The following is a 20,068-nucleotide window of genomic DNA, read 5'->3' on the forward strand; positions in this document are numbered from 1 at the left end:
GGCCGGCCAGGCCGTTCCCGGCACACGGCTGCGCTGGGGGGCGGGAGCCCCCGGCCGCATCAAACATCAAGACTTATTGAATCTATGTGGATAGATTAGATAGATTCAAACTTTTTGCAGAACTTTCTATAAAGGCTAGCTGGTAGGCAATCTTTTCTGTAAAACGTCTTTTCTTACTAAGTGTGTGTGTGTGTGTGTGTGAGAGAGAGAGAGAGAGAGTTTGTGTGTTTGAGTGTGTGAAAGAGAGAGAGAAAGAAAGCCTATTTGTTTTATTCCCCCTCTAGCTCTCTTTCTTCTTACTCCACCTATACATTCTTTTTTAATCTCTCATCATCTCTTTGGCCTTTTTCCCTCATGGGCCTCAAAATAGGACAGTACAATAGATGTAAATTTTTGCTGGCTGAAATTATTTTATACAATCTATTCTCAGCTTAAAAATCTAAGTGAGTGGAGCCAGCCTTGTAGCAAAGGTTGGGGGGCCAGATCTGACTTAGCTGCCCACAGTACCAGTCCTGTCCCTTTGGAAAACACTCAGGGTGTATGTTTGTGCATGTCCTAAATCCTGAAAGGAGGGAGAAGTGAAGGAGAAGGGATGGTGGTGTGACCACACCCTATTGGAAGGTGCTTTCTCTCTCTCTCTTTCTCTTTCTGTATCTCTCTCTGACAAGTACGCACACCCTCTTTCTGGTGACTAAAAAAATATCTGAATGAGTGGAATATTTCATCAATCACTTAAAAAATGAGTTATTTTAGCTGCTTTTATGGGTGATTCTTAGCTAATGTGCTCCTCCGAGTCAGTGAACTTTGACAGGAAAGTCATCCCTACTCCTGGTGCACATTAAGACCTGTGAAGGCATAAAGAGGCCCACTTCTAGAGGAAGCCTGAATCAAACCAGGAGAATTTGAGTCTTATCTGGGAGGCCATCTGCTTCGGGAGGAAACGTCTCATAGTGTTGCTCTAGGTAGGGTGATACTGCAGAAGGTAAGGTCTCTACCTTTTGAGGAGTCCTTCCTTCACTTGGGGGCAAGCTGAGATGAGGTGATTCTTAGGCAGTCACCTGCAATGTTCTTCTTTTTTCATTTTTTTTTTTTAGACTGGGTCTTGCTATGTCATATCCTCCTGCCTCTGCCTTCTGAGTCACTGGGACTAGAGGTTTATGCCACCAGCACATAGCACCAGCTTTTAGGGTAGATGTGGAATAAGCCTGAGCCTCCCATGTGACTTCAGCCCACCTGGTAGCAGCATCAATTGGCGTGTGCTCTCAGGGCTGAGCCCACAGGCTTCCCTTGACCACCCTGTTAGGAGCGGACCCCCAGTCCTAGTGATGCTGTAAGATAGCACACTGGTGGGGGAAAAAAGGACCAAGATTTTGATAATGAACAACCAACGGCTATGACCCCAGGGTCAGAATTAAACTACAGTCGGCTCAGAAGACAAGATGAATGACTCTTCTGTTAGATACTAGGGTCTACAGAGATAAATGAGCCAAGATGACACCTAAACTGTGTTACCAGTAGAGGATTACCTCACTCAGTTGCTTTAGGAAGACATGGACTGTTGAATTCTAATGTTTGTGGTGTTTTTTGTTTTTGGTTTTTTTGTTTGTTTGTTTGTTTTTTGCTATAGGTCGTGTGTGCTCGCCAGAGAGACATAAAGAGACACAGAAACAGAAAGTGAGAAATCATCCCCTGAGAGGATAGCCATGTGGCAAGCACTTCTCCTCCCTTCTCCTCTCAGGATCTTGGGCATGCACGCACATGTGCCCAGCATAACTTTTAAGCCACCAGGTCCAGTGATGTAACCATTATGCTATCTGCTGGTCCTGAGAGTGATTCTTTAAGAAATGACATCAGAAGGACCAACAAATGGCATAATGGTTGCGTCACTGGACTCCTACGTAGTTGACCACAGCAGCTTAAAACTCAAGCCAGGTGCATGTGCATGTATGTGTGCGTGTGTGCCCAAGATCCAGGGAGGAGAATGGAAGAGAAGGAATTGAGGCATGGCCATCCCCCCTGAGGGGGGATTTCTCACTTTCTGTCTCTCTGTCTCTCCAGCGAGCACACGTGCTCTATAGCAAAAATCTCTCTTACAAAAAAAAAAAAAAAAACATCACTTTCATCTTGTAATAAGGAATAAAAATTGTGTGAGTCTGTGTATACAAACTTACAGGTATAGACAGATGCTCGTGTGTGTGTGTGTGTGTGTGTGTGTGTGTGTGTGTAAGGAGAGGGAGGGAAGAAGAAACCCATAAGCAAATGTAGCAAAATGGTACTAAATTGGTGAATCTGAGTGAAAGATATACAAGAATATTTTTGTATACCGAAAATTTCCAAATCTGGGAGGAGGAAACGTCCTATATTATAGAGAACAAAGTCAGTTGGAATTCGAAGTGAACGAAGTCCATGAATAATAGCTTTTCCCTTGAAATATTTATGAATACATTTTGAAAGCGGTATAGAATCTTTCTGCAGAAAATATTATCACCTTACTAGGAGAGACATAAGGGAAAACTTTACTAAAGAAAGAGATAGCATACCTTGAGTGAAAGATGAATTATTCCAAGGGTATCTGTTCTCAGAATTCCACATTTAAAATTAGAATTAAATTAACAGAATTTTATCATAAAATTCATTTGTCTATTAAAGCAAAATTTTTAAAGATCTCTGAAAAGGTTAACAGAAGGAAGGAGGAGGAAAGGGTGCAGTGACTAGCCCAGCATCGCCCAGTAGACCTTTCTGTAGTACGGCCAGTGCTCTACATGGCGCTGTTCAGACAGGAACTGTTAGCACACGGGTACCGAGAACTTGAAATGCGACTAGTACGACTGAGGAACTGGCTTTTCTATTCTTTTTCATTGTAATTCATTTAAATACCCGTATGTGGCTACCAAATGGGATAGTGATCATCTAACATTTTTTTTTTTTGAGAGGTTTTCGCTATAGGGCGCGTGCGCTCGCCAGACAGACAGAGAGAGACAGAGAGACAGAAAGCGAGAAATCACCCCCCAGGGGGGATGGTCATGCCGCAATCCCTTCTCTTCCATTCTCCTCTCGGGATCTTGGGCACGCACGCACACGCGCCCGGCGTGAGTTTTTAAGCCACCGGGTTTGGGACACGAACCGCGGTTGACTACGTGGGAGTCCAGCGACATAGCCATTATGCTAACTGCTGGTTCCCATCATCTAACATATTATAAAATCCCTTCTCCTCCACTTCTCCATCCTGGCAAGATTTTGGGTGCACATGTACACCGGTGTGGCATGTTTCTCAAGCCACCAGGACTAGGACTCAAACTGAAGTCAGCCATGTGGAATCTGGCTGCCTGAACCACCAGGCCATGGAGCCAGCCTGGCTGTAAACTTATTAAATAGACAATTTCAAAACAAGATAAAAAAGAGTTATGTAGCAAAAGCTTTGTTATAACTGATTGAAAATTGGATCAAAATTCAAGCTAAAGCCTAACCAGAATAAACATCAATATGAATTGTAAAACCATGGACAGGGGCCAGCAGGTGGCATGGAGGTTAAGGTGCTGGACATTCACAAGGCCAACTATGTGATCGGAGTCCTGGACCTGACCACTTGAAAATCACAACAGGTGCACGTGCACGCATGCCCAAAAATCCAGAGAGGAAAACAAAGGACAAGAGACTGAGGCATGGCCACCTCCCAGGGGGTGATTTCTCACTTTCCTTCTCTCTTTCTTTCTCTCTTCAGGGAGTGCACGTGTCCTATAGCAAAAATTAAAAAAAAAAAAAAAAAAAAAAGTTTGGTTTTGGTTTTTGTGGGGTTTTTTCTGTTTTGTTTTTGTTTTTGTTTTGAGCAAGCGATTTTTGCCCTAGGGAACATGCACTTACCAGAGAGACAGAGACAGAAAGCAAGAATTCACCCCTGAAGGGCAATGGCCACACCACAATCCCCTATCCTTCATTCCTCTCTCAGGATTTTGGGCACCCATGCATACGTGCCCAACGTGAGTTTCAAGGTGAGGGGTCTGGGACTTAAACTGCAGTTGGCCACGTGGGAGTCTAGTGCCTTAACCACTCCACCACCTGCTGGCCCCAAAGTCTATTTTTGTTTAATGACTCCCCTTCCCCCCAAGAAAAAAATGGGGATGGGGGAGTGAAAAATGTTACAAACCCACCTAATGTTACAAACCCACCTCATGGCTGCAAACACGTCCTCCCGTGTCCTCAGCGCCCTGTTTGGATTGCTGTACCGACCCAGGGACTTTGCGTCCTACATGCTGGGCATCTTCATCTGTAACCTGCTGCTCTACCTGGCCTTTTACATCATCATGAAGGTAAGAGCGGCACCAAGAGCCTCAGTCTCCAGGCCCTCCTGCAGGTGGCAGGTCTGGCTTCACCACTTTAGCCTCTCGCCCACAGCTTCGCAGCTCCGAGAAGGTCCTCCCGGCCCCACTCTTCTGCATTGTGGCCACCGCGGTGGTGTGGGCTGCTGCCCTGTATTTTTTCTTCCAGAATCTCAGCAGTTGGGAGGTAAGAGAACAGTTTTCTTTTGCAAGACATAGTTCTCAATTCTTCATGCTTTTTTGATCTTTCTACCTCTTCCTATCTGTGTATGTATTGCTTTTAATCTTATTCACAGTCTCTGAAACAAAAGTTTCCATTTATTTTTTAAATTATGGTTTCTGGTTTATATACAATCAATGTATACCTTTGTGTGTGTGGCGCTTTTTTTTTTTTTCTCTTTTTTTGGAGAGGTTTTTGCTATAGGGCACATGCACTCACCAGGAAGAGAGAGAGACAGAGAGACAGAAAGCGAGAAATTACCTCCCAGGGGGGATGGCCATGCCGCAATCCCTTCTCTTCCATTCTCCTCTCGGGATCTTGGGCACGCGCGCACATGCACCCAGTGTGAGTCCGAGCCACCAGGTCCAGGACTCCAACCGCGGTCGACTACATGGGAGTCCAGCGACATAGCCATTACGCTAACTGCTGGTCCCTGCACACAGTATATGATAATAAAATAAATGATATATATAATATTCATTTTTTTCAGCATTTATAAAGGGAATGATTTTTAATATTCACATCAAAATCTCAATGCGTAATAACTGATCTGTAGCCATTGTTTTCAGGGTAACACTTAACAAATGGTAAGTCCTACAGATACTGCAAATGTGATCTTCATGATGTGTTGAATAAGGGGTCTTCAAAAAAATTCATCGAAATGCATATTATTGAAAAAATCATGGAATAAAATTTATTTTGTACTAAAATGAACTCATGCTTTAATTCCACATTTCTCCCCATATTCTCATCCTATTCCTGATGGCTGTTTATCATGTATAAAAATCTTGATTGGGGACCAGCAAGTGGCGTGGTGGTTAAGGCGCTGGACATTCCCACATGGCCGACCAGGGTTCGAATCCTGAATCTGGTGGCTTGCTTTCTCACTCCCTCTCTCTTTCATTCTCACCCTCTGTCGTTCTCTGGTCAAATTAAAAAATAAATGAATGAATAAATAAAATGTAATAAATAATTTTAAAAGAACACCTTGATTAATGTATCTTCTCTGGGTCATCCATTTACAAATACCCAAATCCAGGTGTTATTAAATCCATTTTATAGACAGGAAAGCTGAAGCCTGAGAAAGTAATGATATATTTGAATCACAGAGCAAAGAGAAGTCTTAGCTCTCCAACACAACGATCATCACATTCGATTTTAAAATAGTGTTATCACTCTAGAAAGAAACCTTGAACACAGAATCAGTGACTTTTTATTTCCCCCTGACCCCTTTGCCGACGGCCACCACTATTCTACTTTTCGTCTCTATAGATGAACTTGTTCTGGACAAACCATATCAGTGGAATCACACACTAGATAACCTTTGAAACTGGCTTCTTTCACTCAGCACGTTTCCTAGGCTCATCTATGCTGTAGCACGTATCGGTATTTCATCTTTTCTATTGCTGAATAATATTCCATTATATGCATATACCACATTCTGTCTGTCCCCTTACCAGTGGATGGACATTTGAGTTGTTTCCACTTCTTGGCCATTATGGGTGTTGCGAGTATCTGAACCTAAGTTTTGTGTGAACTAATGTCTGCTGGGAAGCTAACTTTTGGAGCCAACTAGCAGGGTTTTTGTAGCTTTCTGAATGTTCAACCTTCTGAACGGTGGGTCAGTAGGACTCTTGCCCACAAGCTGCCTCACCTTCCTCCAGGGAACTCCAGCTGAATCCCGGGAGAAGAACCGCGAGTGTGTCCTGCTGAAAATTTCTTTGATGACCATGATGTCTGGCACTTCCTGTCTGCTACTGCCTTGTTTTTCTCATTCTTGGTGAGTTTATGGTATTTGTTTCTTTTTTCTTCTCTCTTTATGTCCTATACTCTCATTTTATTTCCCTTCTGCGCTTCCTTGACATTCTCTTACATATTCCATTCTCATTTCCCTTTCTAATTCCTCATCGTAATCCAGCGTACGGATCAACATTTCATATATACGTGTTCATGTTTGTAATTCTTCTATTTTCTTTATTTCTATTTTCCTTCTACTCTTCAAGGTGTTTTTTCGTTTTGTTTTGTTTTACTCTGACAGAGGGCATGTGTACTCACAGAGAGGGAGGGAGAGAGAGAGACAGAGAACGTAAGAAAGCACCCGCCCATTGGGGCTTGGTCATGCTGCAATCCCTTCTCCTCCCTTTTTCCCTCTCTTAGGATTTGGGACAGGTACACACGGGCACTCAAGCTGCCGAGTCCAGGACTCGACAGATGCCTTAACCACTAGACCATGGACTGGCCCTCCTCCTCAATATTTTTAAACATGAAGTGACAAATCCTGTTTTCTAAATTGCATAGGATATTTGAACCGAATTGGTCTTTATAACCCCTATGTCGAGAACTCCCCTAGGAACCACTTTTGGCATTCACTATCACTCTGATCGAACTGGGTTATTCCTTCTTGTGCTCTTCTTCCATTCCTCCCCACCTTCAGCCTCACTGAGTATTTTACAAATATTTTACAGATTCCTGGGGTTGTTCAGGATAGCAGCCAGGCCTCTGTTTCAAATCTCTCCTGTAATCCCTCTACTTTTTGACCAAACTCATCCCCAAAAGCCATGTGTGTTTATATCAAGCTTAGATGGCAGCTCCCAGCATCGTTTAGATGTGTCCGAATGAAGAGTCCCTGTGTTGTACACCGGTTCAAATGACAATGGACAGCACTACTAGGGACATCTGGGCCCCAACGTTTTCCCTCCACTTTAAGAAAATGCAGGCTGGCCATCTACCCTGACGAGTAGAGCAGGATTGCCCCCTAGTGGCCAGTTTGGGAAGTTTAACCAATCCACATAAGCATTCCTCTGGCTTTTATGTTTTGATGGTCACATTCATTAAAGGACAAAGTGAAGCTAAGGGTTCCATGGAGGAGAGTGGCCGTCGGCAGAACTAGAATGGAGGAGGAGTGTACGTTCTGTGTATGGCAATACTCCATGCAAGAAGATTCCATATCCTTTAGATGTTGTCCTCAATGTAACATTTTAGGTGACTCCCGGGCCACTATGGCAAAACTTATTACCTCTCCCAACCGCATACTTCTTATATTCCCTCTACAGTTTAATTTTTACCCCTAACGCATACTGCTATCTAATGTGCTGTATTTAGTCACGTATTTCTTTCCTGTCTGAAGCCCTCTCTTGAATGTAACCTGCAAAGACGGTAGGAACTTTCACCTCTTCCTTCCAACTGTACCTTCGGCATCTACAATACCACACAATAAACTCTTGTACATGTTTGAATGAATCGATCAATGAACTATCTAATGACAATGAGTGCTGTTAAAGGCAAGGCGTTGCAGAGAGCTGCAGAAGACATGAAAATGAGTAAAGAAACTCAGAATTGTCCGGCTGTGGAGTCTAAGAAAATAGGTGCCAGCAGGTGGCGTAGTGGTTGAGGCCCTTGTCTCCCACATGGGCAACCACATGGGTGGTTCAAGTCCCAGACTTGGATGCTTGAAATACATTGAGCGTGTGTGCGTGTGTGCCCAAAATCCTGAGAGGAGAAGGGATGGTGGCATGACCATACTCCCTAAGGGTGGGGGAGGTGATTTCTCACTGTCTCTGTCTCTCTGGCAAGCTCGCACACCCTATAGCAAAAATATCTCAAAGCGAAGAAAAAAGAACGCAAGCAGGGACTGTGCGACTGTGAGCGCATGCTCCTTTCATTTCTCCGTCCCTTTCACTGCAGGTTCTCTTAACTCTGGATGACGACCTGGACGTGGTTCGGAGAGACCAGATCCCTGTCTTCTGAGCCTCCCGCACTGAGAGGCAGAGAGGCAGCAATCAGTCTTGGTGCTGTCCTGAAGACACGGTGACTGCAGTGGACCACTGCCAAATGCTCCTGCTCCCTCGCCAGAGTCACCTCTGTCCATGCAGGAAGGAAAGGAGGGGCAGAGGGAAGACCTGGCTGTCCACTTTTGGCATTCACTATCACTCTGATCGAACTGGGTTATTCCTTCTTGTGCTCTTCTTCCATTCCTCCCCACCTTCAGCCTCACTGAGTATTTTACAAATATTTTACAGATTCCTGGGGTTGTTCAGGATAGCAGCCAGGCCTCTGTTTCAAATCTCTCCTGTAATCCCTCTACTTTTTGACCAAACTCATCCCCAAAAGCCATGTGTGTTTATATCAAGCTTAGATGGCAGCTCCCAGCATCGTTTAGATGTGTCCGAATGAAGAGTCCCTGTGTTGTACACCGGTTCAAATGACAATGGACAGCACTACTAGGGACATCTGGGCCCCAACGTTTTCCCTCCACTTTAAGAAAATGCAGGCTGGCCATCTACCCTGACGAGTAGAGCAGGATTGCCCCCTAGTGGCCAGTTTGGGAAGTTTAACCAATCCACATAAGCATTCCTCTGGCTTTTATGTTTTGATGGTCACATTCATTAAAGGACAAAGTGAAGCTAAGGGTTCCATGGAGGAGAGTGGCCGTCGGCAGAACTAGAATGGAGGAGGAGTGTACGTTCTGTGTATGGCAATACTCCATGCAAGAAGATTCCATATCCTTTAGATGTTGTCCTCAATGTAACATTTTAGGTGACTCCCGGGCCACTATGGCAAAACTTATTACCTCTCCCAACCGCATACTTCTTATATTCCCTCTACAGTTTAATTTTTACCCCTAACGCATACTGCTATCTAATGTGCTGTATTTAGTCACGTATTTCTTTCCTGTCTGAAGCCCTCTCTTGAATGTAACCTGCAAAGACGGTAGGAACTTTCACCTCTTCCTTCCAACTGTACCTTCGGCATCTACAATACCACACAATAAACTCTTGTACATGTTTGAATGAATCGATCAATGAACTATCTAATGACAATGAGTGCTGTTAAAGGCAAGGCGTTGCAGAGAGCTGCAGAAGACATGAAAATGAGTAAAGAAACTCAGAATTGTCCGGCTGTGGAGTCTAAGAAAATAGGTGCCAGCAGGTGGCGTAGTGGTTGAGGCCCTTGTCTCCCACATGGGCAACCACATGGGTGGTTCAAGTCCCAGACTTGGATGCTTGAAATACATTGAGCGTGTGTGCGTGTGTGCCCAAAATCCTGAGAGGAGAAGGGATGGTGGCATGACCATACTCCCTAAGGGTGGGGGAGGTGATTTCTCACTGTCTCTGTCTCTCTGGCAAGCTCGCACACCCTATAGCAAAAATATCTCAAAGCGAAGAAAAAAGAACGCAAGCAGGGACTGTGCGACTGTGAGCGCATGCTCCTTTCATTTCTCCGTCCCTTTCACTGCAGGTTCTCTTAACTCTGGATGACGACCTGGACGTGGTTCGGAGAGACCAGATCCCTGTCTTCTGAGCCTCCCGCACTGAGAGGCAGAGAGGCAGCAATCAGTCTTGGTGCTGTCCTGAAGACACGGTGACTGCAGTGGACCACTGCCAAATGCTCCTGCTCCCTCGCCAGAGTCACCTCTGTCCATGCAGGAAGGAAAGGAGGGGCAGAGGGAAGCCATGGCTGTCAGGACGAGGCAAACCAAACCATGACAGGCCGGGACAATCCCGCCCCCTCGTTTGCAACTTTAAGACGCTGACAACGCTGCAACCCAGTCCCCTCACTACCTAACCACCCCTGACCCCCACACCCCACCTCGCCCCTCACACACACACCCTACCCCGGGGTTGCGCTGTTCCCTCCAGCACCATTTCTCCCAAAGGCCCCAGCGTGGATCTCCAGCCTCAAAACTGCCAGGTCTCACCTCCGTGACCCCGGCTACGCCAGATGTCACAGAGGACCAGCTGGCTTTCGCAAAGGCCAGGAGGACATGCCCACCAAGCACAGCAGAGGGGATCGGGCCAGGGCCAGCTGGGACAGAGGCCTCCTCGGGAAGAACGCCTGGCGTGTCCAGGTTCTAGCACCCTGGGAGAGACTCGGGGCTGGGCCCTGTCCCAACGACCTCCCAACCTCCCTACAGCTAGCCGTCACTGCCACCTGCCACCGCAGCCTGGCTGTGGGCTTGTCCCTCTGTGACTTCGTCTCACCCGGCTCCACCTTCCTGGGAAGCCCCTTACTCACAGACTTCCGGCAGCCAGAGAAAAACTCCTTTAGGACCCAAGGAGCACGGGACATGGACATGGCTGCCAGGATTAGTGACACCAGCTGCGGACAAGCAGGCCTGGCCTCGAGGCCCGGGCCTCCAGGAGCAGATTCGGCCAAAGGAACCTGGCCAGTGGACCCTCTGATTCACGAGGCTCAATTCTGTGCCCACAGCACCCTTGGGGAAGAGAAAGCTGCACCCAGGTCCTGAAGGGGCCCTCCACAGCTGAGTTCCCCAAAGTAACTCTCAGGAAGAACCCGTTCTCCTCTGTCCTTGCAAAAAAACAAAAACACACAACTGGTTTAATACTGTCCCTTGGTTGCACCTGACTCATTCCCTCCCAGTAAACTGTGAACCCCAGCATCCCAGCTCCACTCTCAGACTGCCTGGCAGCTCTGCCTGGGACAGCCCCATTCTGACCAGAGCCCCTCTGCCTGGGTGGGGAGGTGACCGGGAAACACGCCGAAATGTCAGCGTGCCTCTCCCCGTGTGTAAGCGCTTGTGAAACTGGGACCACCTCTCAGCTCTGCTCTCCTGATCACTCACCAGAGAAACAGGCCAGGTGTCCCTTTTTAAAACCATCATCATGCTTTTTCTAAAACAGTTGGTGTAGTGTTCAAAAAGATATTTCGGAAGTTTGAACAAGCTTTATCTGGTTTTAAAAACACAAAGATGCTTTCGATGAATTATTTTGCGTTTTTTTTTTTTTTTTCCTAAAATGCCTTCAAGTTTGTAAAGCACCACTCCCCCTCCCTTCTCCCACACTGTCTCTGGTATGTACCGCTATTATTCTTTTATTCTGTTATTCGTTTCTCTTTAAAGGTTGTTGGATTCTGTAGGTCATATAGAGGTCACAGTTAAAAGATTGTCTTAATCTTACATCTAAAAAAATAATTTTGAACCTGTTTACCTAGGGCTGATGCGACCTAATTCTTTTATTTTCACACATTCATGGTTTCTAATCCAAAAAGACTCACTAAGGAAATGTGAACAACGAAGTCCTTTCAAGTAGCTCTGTGGCCTAAATTTTTAGATCCATTACCTGTTGGGTAGTTTGTTCCAGGAAAATGTCAGTGTAAATGTGGGAAAGAATGGATTGTGCTACTGTATCCTTTTCTTTCTTCCTTTCTTCCTTTCTTTCTTTCTTTTTCTTTCTTTCTTTCTTCCTTCTTCCTTTCTTTCTTTCTTTTTTCTTTCTTTCTTTCTTTTTCTTTCTTTCTTTTTTTTCCCCCATAGGGGGCATGTGTTTGCCAGAAAGACACAGAGAAAGAGAGGAAGAGAAAGTGAGAACTCACCCCCCACTGTGGGGGAGTGGCCAGGTCACAATTCCTTCTCCTCCATTCTTCTCAAGATTTGGGGCATGCGCGCACACACACACACACACCAGTGTGATTTTTCAAGTCACTGGTTCTGGGACCAGGACCCAAACCATGGAGTCAGCCAAGTGGGAATCAGTGCCTTAACCTCCACTCCACCTGTTGGCCCATGACACTGTATTCTTTGTTTTGTTGTTGTTGTTTTTTGTTTTTTGGGTTTTTTTAGTTATTTACAGTCATTCATTCATGTACATCAATACAGTATACAAAATGAAATTTTCCATTCAGTATACATTGTTTATTGGCTCAAGCAAGGATATTACCATACATGTTATCATCAACAAATTATTTCCTATTTCTTGTTTCCTATATATTTTGCTTTTTTTTTCCCCTTGATTCCCTACCTCTCACCATCTGTCAGTTCCTCCCTTCTCCCATACTGTCTCTGGTATATACAGTTGTTTTTTCATACCTTTTTTTTTTTTTCACATTTGACTGATTAACTAAAGATCTTAATTAAAGACCTGCAATAGCAAGCAGAGCTGATACATACATATTTACGAGGGCATGTCTGACTTTAGGCGTAAACCTCAGTGAGAAAAGTGAACATCCTATAAAGTAGCACCTCACAGGGGCTATATAGCTTACTACAGTCATTAAATAGGGATTAATAGGTATTTTTTAGTGTATTTTTCAGTTTCAAAAAAGTTTTTGTTTTAATAGATCAAAATGAAAAAATATTAAGAGAAATTTGCTTAAAACTTACAGTCAGGATAAAGGTTAGGATTTACTTCAAATAGTAGGTAGATGAACCTATCAACAGTTTAAGAGAAGACAAAAATCTTTAAATACAGAAATCAAAGTATCAAAGAAAATCAGTAATGTTTTAGTCTAAAGTAAGAAAATTCTATTTCACAAGTTCAAACTCACATAATTACTCTCTCTTCTATTGAATTTGCGGTGTTACTGTGGTCTGATCTTTCCATTTAAACTCTGGAAGTTCACATTCAATCTGGGCTTGTTCTTAGCATTAGGCTGGCCATTGTCTTGGTTGTTTCTTATACTCTCATTTCTGTGTCCAACTTTAATTTTCCTGGTTTAGCGCTCCCTTCAGCACTTCTTCAAGAGTTGGTATGGTGTTGGTAAATTCTTTCAGGTTTTATTTATCTGAGAATTTTTTTTCTTTTTTCCCATTGAAGGATAATATTGCTGGGTATAGTATTCTCGGCTGAAATTGTTTTTCACTTAACACTTTGAATATATTTTCCCATTTTTTTCCTTGCTGGCATTGTTTTCAATGAGAGGTTAGTCTTATGGGATATCCTTTGAAAGTAACTTGATGTTTCTCTCTTTGCCGAACTTAGTTTCTTGTCTCTGTGGTTTTGGTCAATCTGGCTATGATGTTCCTTGAGAAGGATCTTCTTGGGTTGATTCTATGTGGAGTCCTTTGTATTCTTTGAGTCTAGATATTTGAGTGACTCTCTAGATTTGGAAAGTTTTCTTCCAGAATTTCATGGAATAGATTATCAATGCCCTTTTTCTTGATCATCTTTCTGATAATGTCTGTCTTGTGCTATAATGTCACGCACTGTGGTCAATTTTGCAGCAGGACTAAAGACCGAGAACTAAAGACCTTGACCAACCTTACTTTTTAAATGTTCACATTTTTTTAAATAATTATTTATTTTGTTTTATTTAGTGTTGTCATTATTTTTTTATTTGATCAGAGAGACAGGGAGAAAAGGAAAGTCAGAAAGCAAGCCACCAGGTACAGAACTCAAGCTATAGTCGGCCATGCAGGATTCCAGTGTCTAACTACCACGCCACCCACCGGCCCCTAAATGTCCATTCTAAAGGTACGTGTTGCTAAGTCTTCCCATAATGCTGACCGCGGGGTTGGAGGACATGAGAAGAGTCATTCAGCTGTGACTGGGGGGTTAATACACACGCTGAGGGACAGGGAGCAGCAGAGTTTTCAACAGCTCTGGGTTCACTGCACATACAGGACACCTATGATCACTTTGCCCTGTGTCCATGGACTTCATTCTTTAAAAGAAAAAGAAGCGTAACTCTGTATGCTGAGTTAAGTTGGCAGGTAACTAGAGAAAACCAGGGACCTTGGCAAGACTCCTGGCACAGCAAGCCCAGAAGTAATAAGAGCAGTTCAGGGAGGCAGAGACGTGGCAGCCTGAGGGGCAAAACTGTGCACATAAAAAGTGACCTCTTCACACCTCTGACAGAATGCCGGAGAGGCAACTCCACCTGTTTACCCTGGATGTTTGAGGGATTAGCCCAGTTTTATTTTAGCAGCAGAAGCCAGTGGAAAACTAGAGTCTGTCTGCAGAAGGGACTTTCCATGATTGAAAGGGATAACCGGGCCAACTCCTTGGAACAAAACCATAGCAGCTGTTTCATTTGGAACTCCAGGCACCCGCCAGAACCTTCTGTGGGGTCACAAAAGACATGTGCCACATGTCATATAGTACCCAAATGCTTCACATTCTGGGTGATGGTCTGTCTGTCTAAAACTTGGGGGACAGGGAGGAAAAATGATCAACATTCTTTGTAGAAGGAACAGTACGATCTTAGATTCTGGAGTCAGACATTAGTCCAAATATGTTCACCTTCTTACTGTGTGACCCTGGTTAAGTTGCTGAAACTCTCTGATCCTCTCTGACACTACATGAGGATGACAAAAGTGGACATGTGTAGGGCACCAGGGGCAGGGTCAGCCCAGAGGGAATCCCCTCTCACACCTCCTGGACCCCACGTGGAGTCAAGGCATGCACAGGCCTGAGGCTGCACTGGTATCTCTCTCATCTAGGGGGCCTCCATTGACACCAACTCTTCTTTTTCTGTCTTCAGTTCCAGGAGGCCCTGGAAAGACATAGGGCCTCTTCACCTACAGGGACAATCCCTAAATCTGCCCAACCTGGACCCCCCCCCCCCGGCCCCACCTGGACCCCCCCCCCCCCAGGCCCCATCTTGCCCACCACTATGCTGAATCTCTCTGTCTCTGACCTTAAATACACTTAATTCTACTCAGATGAAAAAATGCTACCAAAGCTAGGGCCAAGTGGAAAGCCTGGTTGTGTATAATGTCATACCTCGCTACCGCTGTCTCAGCCCTGGAAAGCGCAAAGGGAAGAAAACTTGGATTTCTCTTCTGTCTGGTAGCCACTACAGGCATAGTTTGGGGAATGCCATGTGCAATTGTTTCCCACCCTCCCACCATTATCCCCACATGTTCTGTAGGGCGAGCCTAGATATGCATCCTGTGCTAGGAGGGAGCTTCAGCCTACCAGGAACACAACAGGTCCCAGAAAGAAGCATGGAAGGCCAGCAAGTGGCATGGCAGTTAATGGCGTTAGACTCCCACATGGCTGACCACAGTTTGAATCCCAGAGCTAGTAGCTTAGTTTCTCACTTTTTATCTCTTTCTCACTCTGTCCTTCTCTGGTCAAATTTAAATAAATAAATAAAGTTCAATAAAATAATTCTTTAAAAGAAGAAGCATCAGAACATCACTTAGTTTTTTTGTTTGTTTGTTTTGTTTGTTTTGTTTTTTTTTTAAATGGCCCGCTGGACTCAATGTTCCCTGGTGAAACCAACTAAGGAGGAGCATTGTGAGCAAAGTACTATTTACCCCTCCACAAAGCAATGCAAAACACTTGTTCATGGTGGTTCTTCCCAGCTTATATGTCTTTGTTTTTGTTTTTAATACTGTGTGGAGACAAGATATATTTATGAGGCTAAGTTTTAATGTCTCCCTAATATTAAAGCACCACTGTCAACAAGGTTAAGTGCCTGCTAAACCTTCGGCCTTAACATGCGTGAGTTAAAATAAGCTTGAGAGGAGTCACAGATCAATGTTCACCACTGGGCTTCTAGAACACCACAGTAATAGGTTTTTATCTTGAACAAACTGTTCTATAAAAGGAGACCCCTACGCAATGAACTCCAAGGGAGACCTTTTTACGTTTAGTGGTTTTTCTAATGCTTGTTATTCTTACTGGGGTCCTAAGAAGACTAGGTGGCTACTGTTGTTCATAAGAAAATTACCCTTGGACAAATGGAGCTCTGCTCTCTTCCTAAATACCTCTAGATTAGGAAGTTCACCAAGTCCCCTAAACTCTTACATTTTAAGTTCCTTGGCCTGGGTCAGCGCATGACCTGGTGGTTAAGGTGGCTGGATCCCATGTGGCTGATTGCATGGGTCAAGTCTCAAACCTGGCAGTTTGAAAAGAATGTCAGGTGCATGGGTAGATGTGCCCGAAATCCCAAGAGGAGGGAGCGATGTACGAAATGGGACTGTAGTGTGACCATCCCCCATGGGGGGGGCTTCTTTTTTGCTTTCTCTCTCTTTTTCTCTTTCTCTCTCTTTCTTCAAGATACCCTTTTGACTGCCTTGAAGTCCCCATCATCTAAGGCTTATTCATGCCATTGGAGAGGGACAATAGCTGAGCACTGTACTTTAATATAGAGCCGCCTTGACGTCGTGTATTGCATCTCACTCAAGTGCTAGATGAAACTTGAGCGTCCCATCCCTTTCCCCAGCATCATGGTCACAGACCAGAAGCCAACACATCGAAAGGCCAGCTGCTGATGCAGCGGTCACTCGGTGCTCGGAAATGCTGGGCCCACCCGGTCTCCCGCAGTCTGCGCTCACAGGCCTGTGACCCAGGCTGGCTGAGCTGGGAGTGTATCTCGGCATGAAGACCCTTTCAGGGTGCCCTTCTCCCGGCAGAAATGAATTTCAAAAGCAAACAAAATAGATTTAAACAATAAATAATTTTCAAATCAGAGCAAGGGAAACCGAATACAGAATTCCAACAGGGCCAGCCCCTCAGCACCTACTTTATATTTTTTCTAAATCTTGACTTTTTTTATTTTTTCAATACGCCCAAATCCTTTAAGTGGAAGATGATCCAAAATAATTCAAAAGCTGTCTCTTTGTGGGTTCTGGAACATTGTCATCACAGAAAAAAAGTTGATCTGTATCTGTGACGTTTATTATGTTGCTTTTCTGTCTTTCATAAAGCACCCTGATATTAGGCAGGACTTCCAAGAAAGAGGGAACCTTCAGGCCTGGCTTTACTCTGCTTCTCTCCCAACGTGGAATGTCATCTGAGGTAATCCACTTTCTCAGGGAGGTGCATTTCGTCTTTCGTCTCTCCTTCCTCACCACTTCTCTGTGCAGTTCCATAAGGTCGGAAAAGCAATTTTGGTCAATATTCAGTCAAGAAACAACTGGGCCAGGCACTGTGTGGCACGAGGGCACAGCAAAGCACACTCAGTCTCTCCATCACGTGGCCCCCAGTGCAATGGGGAAGATGACGTGGAACACTTAGTTACCATTTGCTCATTACAGGCAGGCAAAGAGCTACAAGAAGAGAATGGCCTTACAAGAACCTTGTCATTAGGTGCAGAAAAGAAAAATGTTCAAATAGTAATCAGCAAATTGTGTGTGTGTGTGTGTGTGTGTGTGTGTGTGAGTGTGTGTGTGTGTGTGTGTAGTGGTTTATTTAGCCAGAATCTCACTATGTCAGTCCTCCTGCCTTAGCCTCCTGAGTCGCTGAGACTACAGGGGCACATCACCATGCCAGCTCTTCCAGACAGGCTCTCCCTATGTTGCTTACTCTGGTCGTGAGCTCCAATCCTTCCGCCTCAGCATCCTCAGTAGCTGGGACCACAGGATGCCCTACCAAGCCCAACGTTTTAGGGTGGGCCTCCTGTGTGGCCTCAGTGGCACCCAGTGTATGCTACTATGACTGCGCCTATCAGTTTTTATCTCCAGAGCTGAAGGCCTAACTGCTGATACAACACAGCATCTCTCTCACAACCAAACTCCGAGAAAGAATATGTGGCCCTGGAGGACTCCATAGAAGACTTATTCAGGGGAGGACAGGCTTTGCCCATCCATGGATCCCAGGTCTGCTACAAAACCAAAGAAGGCAACAAAATAACTGAGGAGACCCTGCTCAGGATATGGTATCAGAAAGAAGGGTGCTAATTCTCCGGAATTGGAAACTTTGAAGAAATGCGTTTTTCACTAAGATTACTCCAAATATAAAATTTTCCAATTGACTTTCAAGTGCTAAAACAAGATAATAGCTATGCAAATAGAGCATTAGGGAAAAGGAAAACTGAGATGAAGCAAGAATAATAAGGGGACCAGCAGGTGGTGTGATGGTTAAGGCGCTAGACACTCCCACGTGGCCGACCACGGTTCAAGTTCCAGACCTGGTGGCTTTGCTCTCCCACTTTCTTTGGTTAAATTAAAGATGAATGAATAAATGAAATGAAATACATAATTCTTTTTTAAAAAATAATAAGTATAAACCTAGAAAACCAAATGGTCTTCAGTTGCAAGTCGTGTTCAAGAAGTAGTGCTTCCTGAACATCTAAGAGGAAGGGAACAGTTGCGATTTCAACCTGAACCATCCTTCAAACCTGTAAAGAGGAAAGCACCTTTAAACAGAAATAGAGTGAGACCAGACTGGGACATGGCTACTGCCTTGGGTAATGATGGTTAGGGAGTAGAAGTTCAACTTCACACAAGCGTTGGGCAGTAGCAGTGGTGGAACGAATGATGGAGTGGGCCAGATGACAGAGTGTCTTCTCAGTGGGGAATCTGCAAAAAGATTTGGGGAAGGGGACTGGAGCAAAGAGGAGGGACCAACTTTTGATGTGGTGAATTTATGGGTTTGCTTTTGTTTATTTCCAGGCAGACCGAAAGGAAAAAGAAAGAGCCTCTCGGGTTCCACCGAGCTGACTACAGTCTCCACTGAGACTGTAGTCTCAGCTGAACGTGATAGGCAGCATTTTGAATATATTCTGATAGCAAAGATGCTTATATCCTGATGGACTCTTGCAGCCTGATCCGTCATGCCCAGGTGGGGAGAGCAATTGTCCTTCCCAGATAAAATGGGAGAAGTTAGAAAAATAGGAGAGATGCTTTGAACTTACAAATTTTTCATAAGAAAATGAAAATCCCAGTTTTGAATTCTGGCAGAGAACAGAAATCTAGAGAGGGATGACTGGGGTGGAAATCATTTAAATTCATACTGAAAGAAACAAAAACAGGGGCTGGCAAGTGACATGGTGGTTAAGGGTGCTGGACTCCCATATGGCCGACCGCGGTATGAGTCCCGGACCTGGTGACTTGCTTTCTCTCTCTCTCTCTCTTGCTCCCTCTCTAGTCAAATTAACATACATACATAAATAAATAAAGTTAAAATAAAATAATTCTTTTAAAATAAAAGGAAACAGAAACAGCTCCATCTCCCTACCTCTTCCTAGGAGGCTGCAACATCTCTCTGTTGGACGGTAAGCATGGGGTGATGGGATGGAGGTTCTCGGGTGCTCTCTTAATGGGATCTCCCGTCTCTAGAGAGCTGGCAGAACCGACCTATAAAGCAGCAAACACTCAGCATCAGGAACTCAGCAGAAAGTCCCATGAACGTTACCCTATCTATTCTTGTTTTTTTTTTTTTTTTTTTTTGAGAGGTTTTCGCTATAGGGCGCTTGCACTCGCCAGACAGAGAGAGACAGAGCGACAGAAAGCGAGAAATCCCCCCCCAGGGGGGATGGTCAGGCCGCAATCCCTTCTCCTCCATTCTCCTCTCGGGATCTTGGACACACATGCACACGCGCCCGGCATGAGTTCTAAGCCACCGGGTCTGGGACGCGAACCGTGGTCGACTACGTGGGAGTCCAGCGACATAGCCATTACGCTAACTGCTGGTTCCCCTACCATATCTACTCTTGAAACCTCCCCCCCCCAAGAAGTCACGTTCGTGATTATCCCCATTTCCCAGATGTACAAACTGAAACTTAACGATGTCACCATACGAGGTGAAATGAATGGTGCAGAAACGGGATGGGCAGTCAGAAATGGGTAGCTCAGGTGTCAGGACCACACCAAGGGGAGACAGATAGTGCTGCAGGGAAGGTTCCCCTTTATTTGTGCTTCTATCATTCTAGACTACAAAACACATAGCAGAATTACATGGCTATTACATGTAGTAACAGAAAGAAAAGAGATTTCCAAATTTTAAAAGACATGGGCCTGTTATATAAACACAAATAACGTAAAATGTACTATGTCTTTAAAAAACCAACCAAGCCTTTTGGCCAGAGCTGCTGTCTTCCAGGAATTCACCAAAATGACGAACAC

The 20,068-nt window shown here is 44.7% G+C and overlaps 1 protein-coding gene across 1 annotated transcript in view; it reads left to right on the forward strand.

Moving 5' to 3' along the window:
• SIDT1 (SID1 transmembrane family member 1) overlaps positions 1-8,425 on the forward strand; it is a 62,204-nt gene extending 53,779 nt beyond the window's left edge. The window contains 5 exon segments of the mRNA XM_027765651.1: positions 4,202-4,307; positions 4,393-4,503; positions 6,201-6,248; positions 6,251-6,316; positions 8,221-8,425. Coding sequence (XP_027621452.1) covers positions 4,202-4,307; positions 4,393-4,503; positions 6,201-6,248; positions 6,251-6,316; positions 8,221-8,283 — 394 coding nt within the window. The 3' untranslated portion in view covers positions 8,284-8,425.
• Positions 8,426-20,068: the final 11,643 nt, after the last annotated feature.

Source organism: Tupaia chinensis, unplaced genomic scaffold (genome assembly GCF_000334495.1).
Source record: "Tupaia chinensis unplaced genomic scaffold, TupChi_1.0 Scaffold139218_1, whole genome shotgun sequence".
In the NCBI taxonomy this organism is placed as follows: Eukaryota; Metazoa; Chordata; class Mammalia; order Scandentia; family Tupaiidae; genus Tupaia; species Tupaia belangeri.